This window comes from Ooceraea biroi, chromosome 7, assembly GCF_003672135.1.
Source record: "Ooceraea biroi isolate clonal line C1 chromosome 7, Obir_v5.4, whole genome shotgun sequence".
Taxonomy (NCBI): domain Eukaryota; kingdom Metazoa; phylum Arthropoda; class Insecta; order Hymenoptera; family Formicidae; genus Ooceraea; species Ooceraea biroi.
Window position 1 is genome coordinate 6,754,959 of NC_039512.1, and position 12,620 is coordinate 6,767,578.

Sequence of the window (12,620 nt, forward strand, 5' to 3'; positions counted from 1 at the left end):
CTACTTATCATACATTTTTGCTTAATAAATTTTACCTAATAATTCTATAATAAACATGCAAAAACATTTTTCTTATTTAAATCTAACGTAATTATTATCTTTTAAACATACTATTTCGAAGCATTCTTACATAAGTCCAAAAAGCCCATTCATATATAAAATAATCCTATTAAATCGTTAAGTTTCATAATTGTATTAATTTCGTATCACATCTGTTCCCTATCACGATTATTAAACGGTGTTCCGTGCCAACGACAGAAATTTATGGTCACCTCATTACCACCGTTTAGTGGACGCCACCGTCGCGCACTATGAGATCATTAAAAAACTCCTTCCAGAAACGCACGTGCTTGCCAAGATCCGCCCAGAAGTTCGCGCGATTGGTTGGTCTTGCAATGACGTTGTGAGCACGTGGCTTCGAGATACCGCCTCGAGGAACGAAGAATTTGACTTGAGTGCCAAAAAAATATTGGACACTGTGAGTAACTCCGACAAAACAGTCGCTGGTTTCGGCTCTAATCTCTCGAACAGATCAGAGAGCATCGGTGTAATCAACCTCATTGTTCATTCAATTATCAATAGTGCCGCCGTTTTTCCATTTTTAATTTCATCCAAGTGCTACTCCTAAGAGATGCAGTGAAATATATAAAATCATGCGATCAAGTTTTAGTGAAGTTTTATCATTGTGTAATCGTGACGAACCGAGTTATTTTTGAAGTGACGGATAATGACTAACTAAAGACTGATAAGAATTTAGATATATAACCATTAAAGAAATAATATGACAGAAAAAGTTACTTCAAAATAACTTCAATGCATAGTAATAGTCTGATGATATTGAAGAAGCTTTTTGTAAATTATTTTATTGACTAAAATGTATGCTACTAAATAGTGCCTTGATACAACAAATTTAAAATGTCCGATGAACAGTTAAAAAAATCTGATTCGAACGGAACGAGTGACTCTACGGAAAATCCAAGGATATGTTCCTTTAGCATCGAGAGATTATTAGCACCGAGCAACAAAGATAAAGAAGAGGATAAATTTGAACAACAAACTGAATTAATCTGTCAGGAAAGTGAGTAGTTACGAAAATATACTCTAACATAATCAACAATTATAAATAAAAAGATAAAGGATAAATCACTTTGATTTATTTTTTATTCCAATCTTTACATTGGATAATTTTGAATCATGTTTTGTTAATGACATATATTTTATTTTAGTAATTTTTATTTGGTATCAACAATATATACCTTCCTTCTGTTGTGAAAGGAAACTATAATAAACTGACAGAGAATATTTTTGACGTAATAATTAATCCGCAATGAGAATTAAATAAAATAATCGCATTTGCCAGGCAATGAATTGGAAACAGGAATGCTTGTTGCACCCGATTCATCCATGTCAATGGCGGAGGAAATTGAGCTTGACGATGCTGACATGGTATGTTCAACATCTCCTGAACCAGAGATGTATTATGGTGAGTTTCGTGAGTATAATTAAACATTATTACGCTTTTAGACAATTTCATAAATATTTGCGATATATCTCTTTCGAAGGAATCTTTACTTCAACTCAAATTATATTTTTGTCAAAATATAAATTTCTCACAGGAGAAAATTAGAAATATGTATTAATGAAAAAGAAAATAAACTGTCTATTCTAATTAATTACGTTATCCGCATTTGATGAAATAATTTTTAAGTCACTATTGTATAGATAAACATAGTATTAAAAGTATTGTTTAAAATTTTAGAGTTTTTTCTTTAAATGCTTCTAGTCTGCATATATTTTAATTTTCCAATCTCGAACGATATATATATATACATATATATATATATATATACAATTTTATAATATAAAACAGTTCATTGTATAGAATGTGCGTAAAAATAAATTTCCTTTTATAAACGCTGCCCAATGCCAAAGTTTGTACATTACACAGGTGTGTACCACCTGTATTTATTTTGTTAAATCATCTGATTAATAAAAACATTTCGAATAAAAACAAAGGAAATAAAGATTTCGAGAATATTTGAATTCATCGATAATAACTATTGAAGTTATTAGCCGATAACATCGATATTGTATCAATATAAAAGTACTTAAGGCATGTTTTTTTCTCAAATTAAATGATTAAATCTTAATAAAGTCATGTTTGTCGATGTCAAACACCGGTATTTCAATCATAAAATATTAACGTACGACAGACCAAAGAAAAATTATTTAGCCTAAATTTTATATCTGCAAATCATCGTATGTGAATTTAATTTAGGGGAAGCGATCGCGATCGTTTGGTAACTTTACTAAACAGATGATATCACCTTTTATGTTATCTGCAATTATATAGTTAATAAACGATATTTCTCAAAAGCTGTGATTGAAGAAAAATATTATTATGCATTTTTAGTAACGTACGGAAAATAAGAACATTTTCTTCAGAAAATAAAGTTTATCTTGCTAACAACACTTGTCTGCAATATGTCTTTTCGTTTTATATCATAACAATAGTAGAATTCATAATTCTTTTTTTACATTATACTGTCTGTGAAATCTTGACAATGGTAATAAAAAACAAAGGTAGCTTCTTAAATAATGGCGGCGCAAGTGTGCGAATATCGTAAGATCTCCAAAGACTACTTTGAGCTTTCGAGCTCATCAAGAAGTATATGACCAACCACTAGTTTTACATCGGTTAGCTGGCAACATTATTATGTGAATACCAAAGGAACTGATTGTTATAAAATCCACATAGGACTCTTGCTGCAATGAATTCATAAGATCGCGTGGAGAAGACCGTCGCCTGTGAGTTTGATCCATTACTTCCTGTAGACTCCACGCCCACTCAATGTTCCTGCTCTTCGTCTACTATTTATCTGTCTCCTGCTAATTCTGCCATGGAAACATGGCAAAACTTGCTCTCTCTACAGCAAAATGTAAAAGAACGATGCTTGCAAGACTTCTCCGAAATTATACTAAAACATTATTGTAAAAATATGTTAAATCATTGGAAAATTCAGTTAGGATGAGAAAAGACTTCTTGAACATTACAACCTTTCAAGTTACAGAGAAATTGTTTAATAAGAAAGACATTAAGTTAAAAAGTGTTTTATTTATTGCTTTTGTTGATTGTTGCATGTCACTGTAATTTGTTCTTATAATTGCAAATTTTTCATGAGATTATTTGCGAGAATGTTATTGTCAGATTATGGTTGTTAAAGGTAAAATTTGCTTTAATATATTTCAATAGCCATCCAACGCGGCGTAATACAGAACGACCTAACTAATATTTCATAGATAATTAATACAAGAATCAAGTGACTCAATTCTGCAGCATCTTGCACGCTCTCGAGAACCTCAACGAGTAATTCCCATTCGAGGGCGCGTTGTGATTTACACGCCGTAATGGCAGACGTGATAAATTCGAGATCCAAGGAAAGGACAATCCTCGTTTGCGACGTGTGTTGGAACTGAGATATGTGGAACGTCGCGTCCAACTACAAAGCCGTCAACGTGGTTCATAAATCTTTTTGAAAGAGCATAACGAATAAAAGACGATGCGAGAAAAGTGTATACTTCTTAAACAAATATGATTTTGAACGATAATTCTACTTTCATGTATAAAACACTCGTCTCCTTTTGCGAATCATGTCAAAATATTAATGACAAAATTCAAAACAGAAGTTTATAATGTAGAAAATGAAACGTTAAATATTTCAAATCTTTAGTTGGCAGATTGAACTATTGTCATATTTTCTTGCTTGAGTTATTAATAATGTCGCTGGTGATTTACATAATTTCATTGTTTGAATATTCAGTAGTTAAGTGTCAGCTTCAATTTTATAGAGTCATTCCCCAAATTGATTTACTAACGGTCGCAATAGGCCACACGGAATAATAATTTTCGTGGATAATCTTGAGTATGAAATCGCCAGCAATGTCAGACGAATGAGATTTAGTCGCGTTTTATCGCGCACCGTGTGCTCTCGTGCCATTCGTCACCGAATAATTAGGAGACAAGTCCGCTGCGGCTCGCAGCAATTAGGTAAACTAGAAGGCGTGGTATTCTATTTCCGCAACGTTCAACGTGGCGTGCCCCTTGAGCTTCGCTCTTCTTCGCCCTCCGTGTCGTCGGCTTTTTTACGTTCGCTTCCTCTACACCAATCCTTTTCTGCTGCTTTCTAGAGCTCGTTCGTCAATGCAACCGGCTCAGAAACTCGACGACAAATGAGCCGTACGAGATTCACCCCTTGCAGACTCCTTATTCTTTCTTCTTTTCGCATGCTTCCGGTTGTGAGTGAAACTCGTGGTGAACTCACGTGCGTCACGCATTATTAGACGAGTAATTCACATCGAGCGCAATTTTTAATATTTACGTACTGTAATGGTACTAAATAATTCTTTTGTTCTTCACGTACACTTAAAACCACATACACGAGGACTCAAATCCAGGAAATGTTAGCGCTATCTCAGCAGCTGACATGATCCTCCTTTGAAAACGCGAGATGCAACGGACTGCATCGAGTGCGTACGTCGGTGGCGCGTTCGCGCGAAGTGAATTAGAGGCGGTACACTTTTAGCCGACGATTCTGTAGTACAGTTATAGGCGAGGGAGCCACGAAAAACGCGCGAGAAACGCGACAATTACGTCGCCATCTGACAATTAGTAGCCAGTAAACGGCGCTCCTCGCAATGACATCGTCATGAACAGTTTTTTCAAGGTATTTATTGCCGGTGCAGTGCACAAGAGATCATCATCTAAATTGATCTCCTCGCAGCAGATTGAACAGCTTCAGTTTATCGACATCGAAATAATCCATACTCAATTATACAGTATTGATTGATTGTGAACAATGTATTACCTTTTATCATATTTTCAAGTTTTTCACAACGAAATTCTCTTTTTCTTTAATCTATTCTTTGACTTCGATTTTAATTTATATAGCAAGATGCTTCTTAAGCTCACTGTTCTGTTTGATTAATTTTTTTGGATCTCCCTACTGCGATTCATATTAATTATTATTCATATTAATTATCATATTAATTATTATTATACATTATTACTGTAACAAGCTGGATAAATTTGGTTTATAAAAGAGAACTTGGAAAACTGCTAGGAAAGTATCGAAGTTACTTGAGCAAGGGTTGGTATATCGCTCTCAGCGTTAATCGTAAATGTCTCGTAAAAGCACGGTTGATCGTCGCGGTGCCATGCTTTTTCGTCGGATGACGAATGGGCAGATAATTAGAAGATGATCCTCCGGCGCTTAAGAGAGCGTGGTCTTGTTACCAACCGCCTAAAAGCGAACCCGAAGACATTCCTCACGATGCGCGAAGCGACGTCGTGTACGGCCGTCTTGTAAGCCGGGATAAATATAAATATAAACAACTTCGACGGACAAAAAGTCTCGAGATTGATGAGGAAGAGGATTCCATGGGGGTAATTGGAGTCCGCTCGCCTACTCAACAGCATGAACTCGCTCGCGTTAAACTCATTCAAAAGCGATTAAAAGGATAAAGATACGGTGCTCACAATGAATGCAACGGGTTTCGAGTGAATGATGATGCGATCTCGTTGCTCGCATCAATTATTCGCACCTTGCCGTCACTCTTTTTCGTTTCCACGTTCAGTGCTTTGTGCTTTGTAATTTGCAGTTTACTTAATCGAGCCATGTTTGATGGCTTACTTCCGACACACCAACATTTGGTCATCAAAAAGGCATTTACATGATACGGATAATCTGTGATTAAGGCGTGATTGCGGCTTTCGTAGTATCATAAGTGTCATCGTGTCTCTGATACATGCCGCTGCTAATATTGACTGTAGAATATACTTAAAGAATACATCAGAGCAGAGCTATTTGTGTTGTTTGAGGTGCTTCTATGTATAAGACGTGGGACATTGTTGCAGAAGCATGCACCAGCAGTAGCGGCGCGAACTCGACCACAAGCGCCGACAGAGATGTCCAAGAGAGCACAACCACCGCTATTAGCGATGACGAAAGGAAGAAGAGACCACGCACGGCGTTCACCGCCGCGCAAATTAAATCCTTGGAAGCAGAATTCGAAAGGAACAAGTACTTGAGCGTGGCAAAGCGACTGCAGCTCAGCAAAAGTTTAAAGCTCACGGAAACGCAAGTAAATATTTCGTGATATATAAATACACTAACTCTTCTCTGTAAAATTGTATTTCCTTCATTCTAATTCGATAATGAGAACGGTCTGTCCTGAAAAAATATTGGCAACAATCTGGCACTATCGATCTTACCATATTCCTGTATTAAGTTGTATATCATAAATAAATTCAGTTGAAACAGACTACGAAAGATGGCAATGAATATAACTTGCGACCAAAAAGGGATATTGTACCCAATAAATCGCGCTAATGTTTTCGACTTCCGTAGACTCTCTCCAGCACCTGAAGTAGTTTAAGTTCCTTGTATTTCGACTTCCTTAAAATCAACTCTAAATTATGGGACAAGGAGCACCACATGTGCAGGCGCCAGATTGTGGCGCCATAGAGGAGGATCGTCCTTTAAGACCAATTAGCACTTACCCACCCTTCTTTCCCGCGAACTGTTATAAAGAGAAAGTTTTTGCTAGTATACTATACTTAATCTTTGCAGAAATGTCTTTTTATGTATTCAATAAAATCCGAATTTCAGCCTTTATTGAGATCACATTCTAACCCACACAAAATTTTCTAAACATTTAAATAATATTTTATATGATATGAGAATTATGCCATGTAATGTTCAAGACATACTTGAGATACTTTTCGTTTCGTATATTCAAGTTCTTTCTTATTTTCGCATTGACCATAATCTCGTCTTTTGCCCGAATATTATCCTCTAATATTAGCCAGTCTCACGAGAGACAGTACTATAATTTCCCGAGATGACGATTCCTCCACAAAGCGTGTGGAGTGCGCCCGTTGCATAAGTCTCAGCCGTGCACTTTGTAGCCGTAGGCTTGATATCCACCCGCGCTCTAAACTAATTAATTTACGACGCGTACCCAGAATATTCGCCATCGCAGAGATTATACTACGCCGTCATCGCCGACCGGTTGCTTGCTGGCAATAATTGCCAGCGCCGGTCGAAATATCGCGAACGAGGCGGATAATTATCTCCGCAATCGCGGTCGAAAGGGAGAACGATCGGACGACGGATCAGAGGCAAGAAGGAGACGCGTCGTGCCGTAGACATAACTGTCACAATATTTCTCAGAGTTAACGAGCCAGTTCGGGAGGATCCCTTTTCTCCCCTTGCTCGCAGGCCATCTCATACGTTCCGTCGTCGCGAAGCTTGCATCCGCCGCGGAACGAAATGTACCGAGCGACGGCTGCTGCGCGCCGTCGAGGCGACGAACCGGAGAGGCGTCGATTTTTTAATTAGGATGCATGGTCGGCCGTGGTCGCAAGCCAGATATTACGAACTCAATTCTTGGATCTTTCAAGAAGTTCCAACTTGCACGGAAGATGCACTTTTTATGATTTTATAATCTACTATTATTGGGTGAAATCAGATACCATTTCAATTTGCTTTGAGCATTGTTACAGTTTGTGCATCGTTACAAAAAATCAATCAATCTCAAACATTAGCAAAAACAATTCAATATATTTTTCTTTTCGATTAGTGTTTGAAATCCTCAACATTTTATCTTAGATTGTATTCAAATTTTTATTAATATCACACAGTCGATATACTAACATTTAATATTTCCTTAGCAATTTTCTCAACTCTCTTTTGCCAAAATTCCAAAGTTGATATGTACATAGATGTACTATCATATAGATTGGTGATATTAGAATTATGTATTTTCCTTTTCGTTCATATTTAATGCTTGTAGCAAATATATATTCTATAAAAAACAAGAATTGTTAGCTTGCATGATCAATATTATCTATGAAGGATTTCGCAAGAGCCTCGGTAGCGCAGTAGGCAGCGCGTAAGTCTCATAATCTTAAGGTCGTGAGTTCGATCCTCACCCGGGGCAAATCTTTTACACCCTAGTCCAGTGATTTTCAACCTTTTTTCATTCGTGATACTGTCAATTCACGTATCATAATTCGTAGCATCTCTCGTCAATTTCGTATGATGAGAAGTACTTTACAAGAGTGCTTAGTGGTTTTGCAGGTAATGATAATAAAATATCTTGCGACACCCTCCTTAGTACTGTTAGTGGCATACCAGGATCCCACAGCACCCTAATTAAATTAATTAAAAAATTATCCTGATCAATGTATGAACGTCATAATATTTAATCTTTACTTGAATTTATAATAAACACTAGTATTCTAAATAGTAATGCTCAGTGCTCGTATTATTCGTACTTATAGATTGTTTAACCGAAATACTGCGATCAACTACTGGATATACATATGTATAAACTCATACGCGACTTTTAATTTTATTTTTTTTCAGATAAAGATATGGTTTCAAAATAGACGGACCAAGTGGAAAAGAAAGTACACTAATGACGTGGAATTATTGGCGCAGCAATATTACTCGAGTCTAGGAATTCCAGCACCGCGACCTATTTTCGTTGGTGATCGCTTATGGTATAATTTAATAAAAAAATAGCAATTATCTTTAAAACTCTTTCAGATGGTATAAGTATTAAGACACAATTTTTACATGCTATGTTTTCTTAAGTGTATATATCTTCATAGGTTTTTCAATTACCCGGGGCAACCGCAGCCGGGAGTATCATTGCTCCCGCATCATTTAACACCGTTGCCATTACCTCCTGCATTACCTATCGTTCAACCACTGCCCAGCAATTTGTCGATGAGACAACAAACACCTATTTTTCAAAATGTATCGACTAGTCATCTCGCGCATCATTTTACTCAAAGATTAGACTTCAAGCATCACAATCCTTAGTTATAGATAAATTACTACTAACGGATACTATAAAATATTAAATTAAATTGTTTAATATAATGTTGAAACGGCATAAAACAATTATTGCTACAAACAATATTGCTACGTTATATCCCAAAAGACCGATCATTCGCATAAATGATAACAGTGCCTCAATCAAAAGATTATTTTGCTATAAATATACTTGGCGCCAGACTTACTGCAACTCTTGATTGAAGAAAAAAAGAATGTTTTAAGTGTCATTACAGTTATGAATTATGTGCTACTTATTATTAAATATATTACACAGTTAATTAAAAAAAGATATGACACGTAATGATAATGCTCCTTAATAACATATAGATCATGCAAAAAAATATCACAAAAGTTTTAATATATAATTTTTGTAAAGGATATAAGTAAGGTAAAAATAAGTTATGAATAAATTTGTACAACTTTCGAGATTTTTTATAGATGCATTTATAGTAAGAATATATAAAGCATACAAAATAAAAAATATCTTATTATAAGTGGATATAGTATTCGTGACGCAATCTTTTTTAAAGAATACGAACAAATAGTAACATTTACATTCTTAGATTAGTGATGTAAAGAAATGTAATAAACAATAGTGCTGTAAGAGTCTATGTGTATTATTAAATTAAAAGGAAATAAAATTGTACATTATTTAAGAAATATTACATTGGATTTAGAATCATACACAATAAGGAATTTTTAAGTGATATATTATTATACAAAATTTACATTTAAATTATTACAGTGCAGAGGGAGACAAGATCTTATTAACACCCAAAATTTTGTCGTCATAGGCCGCCTGGTCTTGAATAATCTTTGCATACTTTTCGTTATCTTGCAAATCTTCTTCATCTAACATTTCCTGCATTCTCTGCTTATATCTAAAATCACACAGTAGGTTTTTTACATAAATGTTCTTTAAAAATATAACAATACTAGAGTTATATAGAAATGTACTTACATTTCACTATCCGGATTATTTTCTTGATTTCTGCATTTATCCAATTTCTTCTCTAAAGCTCTTATTACTTCCCGAGAAGGTGGTTCTACACATTTTGCCATTGAGCGTATTTCTATAAGAGTTAATTTGTAAATGTAGCTAATCTGTATTTCATAAAAATGCATATTGGGTGGACCAATAATTTTCCTTTGTTTTCGAGAGATGACACGGTTAACACTGGCATACAACATGAGAGATAATTGAAATTCCACAAATATCAAAATTTAGCGTTAAAAACAACTTGCACAAACTCGATTACGTGAATTAGAAAAACCATCTATGGGTGCACGATGCAAAAAATAGCTAAATTATTGACCAACCCAATAATTTCATGTAATACATGAGACATAATTACTTCGTACACCTTCTATAATTCCTCCCAATTGTTCTCTCGAGAACAATATGTCGGTGACATAATTATCCAAATTTGCAGAAGCTCTCGATGCTGCATGCAATGTTGCAGCTAACGCAACCTGACTTGGCGCATACAGAAGAACACTGTCTGTCAGGAAAACCCTTTCTAAAAATTCATCTATGTGTTGCCTTAATTTCTCAGGATTTTCCAAAGATGTGTATCTCGTCTATAAAAGCATACATATTGTATTTCTTTCTATTTCTTGTAGTCACATGTATAAGTAAGGACTTATATACCTTTATGTCAATCATGAACCCTTCCACAGGCCTAAATGGATTATGCACTGTAAGATTATAATTCAACTGCTGCATAAGAAGCAGTTCATTATTAAGAATTATATCAGATGCCTTTTCCCTATCTCCTTTAATGTTTGCTACAAACTGAGATATAGACACATTAAATTCTTCGACCTAAAACATAGTATTTGTATGAGGAGGTTGATATTATAAAATATCACTATGAAAAATATATATCTCAAGACAAATAATTACTTTGCATGCTAGATAAACACAAGTAACCAAGATCTCTTTGGGATGATAATCCATCACGCTGTTACCAAGATAAAACCTTTTAAAATAATGTAAAGCAGTGGCTATGGTAGCACGTGGCATTGGTGGATTGAATCGACGACAGAAATCTCTTAATTGTAATTCGTAGAAACGGAGCAACGTACGTTCCTCGGTATGTGAGAGAAAATGTTCCTCCCTTTGTTCTGGCTGTTCAGAGAATTTTTGTGTTGTAAGATATTTGAATAACCATATAATTATACACAATGTAGTAAATTGTAGTAAATTGTTAATTATCAATTGCGAACATGTATTAATGTAAATAAGTATGGCATATATTTAACTAAATCCGTAATATCTTGATAATAAATATAAAATAAGCATTAAATTAAATTTACAAACATAACCTATACTTTCAAAATGTGTACTTTTGTAAGTAATCTTAGAAATTTACATTGAAAATACACATAGATATAATTAAGCAGACGAATACATGATTTCAAGAAGAAAGCTAATTGAATGTAATTAAATATTATACAAGAATGGACTCACCGTCATGTTAGTTCCATGCTTTGCAATAAATTCAGCGTTAGTTTTTTCTCTCAGCATAGTCAAGTCCTTCTCGTCGCTGAATATCCAGTACTTCTTTTGCGAACTGTGCGGAAACATCTTGACAATGCAAGTAATAGAAAAAAAAACAAGTGTATCAATTATTTACGTTCATCTATCGCAGAACGAAATTACAAACTAGTGCGGATAAGTATCACTGAAGTATCACTGAACGACTGAACGTGGAAGCGAGTTGAGCACATTGTGTGTAGAGCGCAGCACGAATCATATTCTGAAACACCTTGCCCCTGATATAATCAGGATCTGCATATCTTCAAGTGCACGACATTATTTATACTTGTAGAAAGAATATATTGCGTATATATTCATCTAAATATTAATATTCATATAATATTCATCTAAAAATTTCTATGATTGGAATTATAAACGGTGTATAAAGTAATTCTATGTATGATTTCATAAAAGTTATATTCCAAATTTTAATGACAAATATATTTAGTATTTGCAGTTTGTATTCTTCGGAAATCAAGCTCATAATATATTAACATAATTACTAGAATGTGATATTTATATGTAGTAGGGAATGTGTCTCTTTTTCTTTAAAAATCGATATAATTTTTGAAAATAGAAAGATGAATATATTTATTATTTTTAAAAGTTTCTTCAACAATTCTAGGAAAAATTGAATAAATATTAGTAATTTTTAGAACTAATCTTATTACGATTACAAATCCAAACATGATCAGATCGATAACCATTTACACAACTATGCATGTGTTTCGTGCCAGCTGTTACACTTGCAACATATATTAAAGAAGGGTCTTGCATTTTCTGGCAACCAACGTGTACACGCGGGTAATAAACAAGATCACGGGATGGTCGATGGTGGGGTATGATGGGAGGGTAACGGGGATGAAGAGAGGGAGAGACGGGTGGCCGATTTTAATATGGACGCCCCCGCAAGCGGTTGTACGTCCGATCTGAGTAGGCGTTCCTACGACCCTTTGTCAACCGACAACGCCGCTGCATCTTATCGCGATCACAGCCGGGGATCTCCCATTCTGCTTCTTCGCCACGTTCGGCCCTCGAGGCCATCGCTGTCGCTGCCGCTTGTTCAAGTAGAGAGACGTCGGGCTCTTTCCTCCCGTTACATCGACAGCTATAACTCTCCGCGTCGTTTTTTCCACGTTGGTTTGCGTTGCCGCGTGACTTCGTCGTCGTCG

The 12,620-nt window shown here is 35.2% G+C and overlaps 2 protein-coding genes and 1 non-coding gene across 3 annotated transcripts; 2 read left to right on the top strand and 1 right to left on the bottom strand.

Moving 5' to 3' along the window:
• Positions 1 to 315: 315 nt before the first annotated feature.
• Positions 316 to 9,512, top strand: LOC105282093 (homeobox protein ceh-2). The gene is made up of 5 exons (XM_011343808.2): positions 316 to 1,078; positions 1,361 to 1,483; positions 5,915 to 6,141; positions 8,430 to 8,566; positions 8,678 to 9,512. The coding sequence occupies exons 1-5, from the start codon at positions 916 to 918 to the stop codon at positions 8,889 to 8,891; spliced, it is 864 nt and encodes a 287-aa protein (XP_011342110.1). The 5' UTR covers positions 316 to 915; the 3' UTR covers positions 8,892 to 9,512.
• Positions 7,929 to 8,001, top strand: Trnam-cau. The gene has a single exon. It is a non-coding gene; the product is annotated as a tRNA-Met (tRNA).
• Positions 9,513 to 9,599: 87 nt separating the features above from the next.
• Positions 9,600 to 11,496, bottom strand: LOC105282094 (cyclin-H). Its single transcript, XM_011343809.3, has 6 exons — positions 11,380 to 11,496; positions 10,813 to 11,037; positions 10,558 to 10,731; positions 10,262 to 10,487; positions 9,868 to 9,979; positions 9,600 to 9,787 (listed from the first exon to the last, which is right to left on the bottom strand). The coding sequence occupies exons 1-6, from the start codon at positions 11,494 to 11,496 to the stop codon at positions 9,646 to 9,648; spliced, it is 996 nt and encodes a 331-aa protein (XP_011342111.1). The 3' UTR covers positions 9,600 to 9,645.
• Positions 11,497 to 12,620: the final 1,124 nt, after the last annotated feature.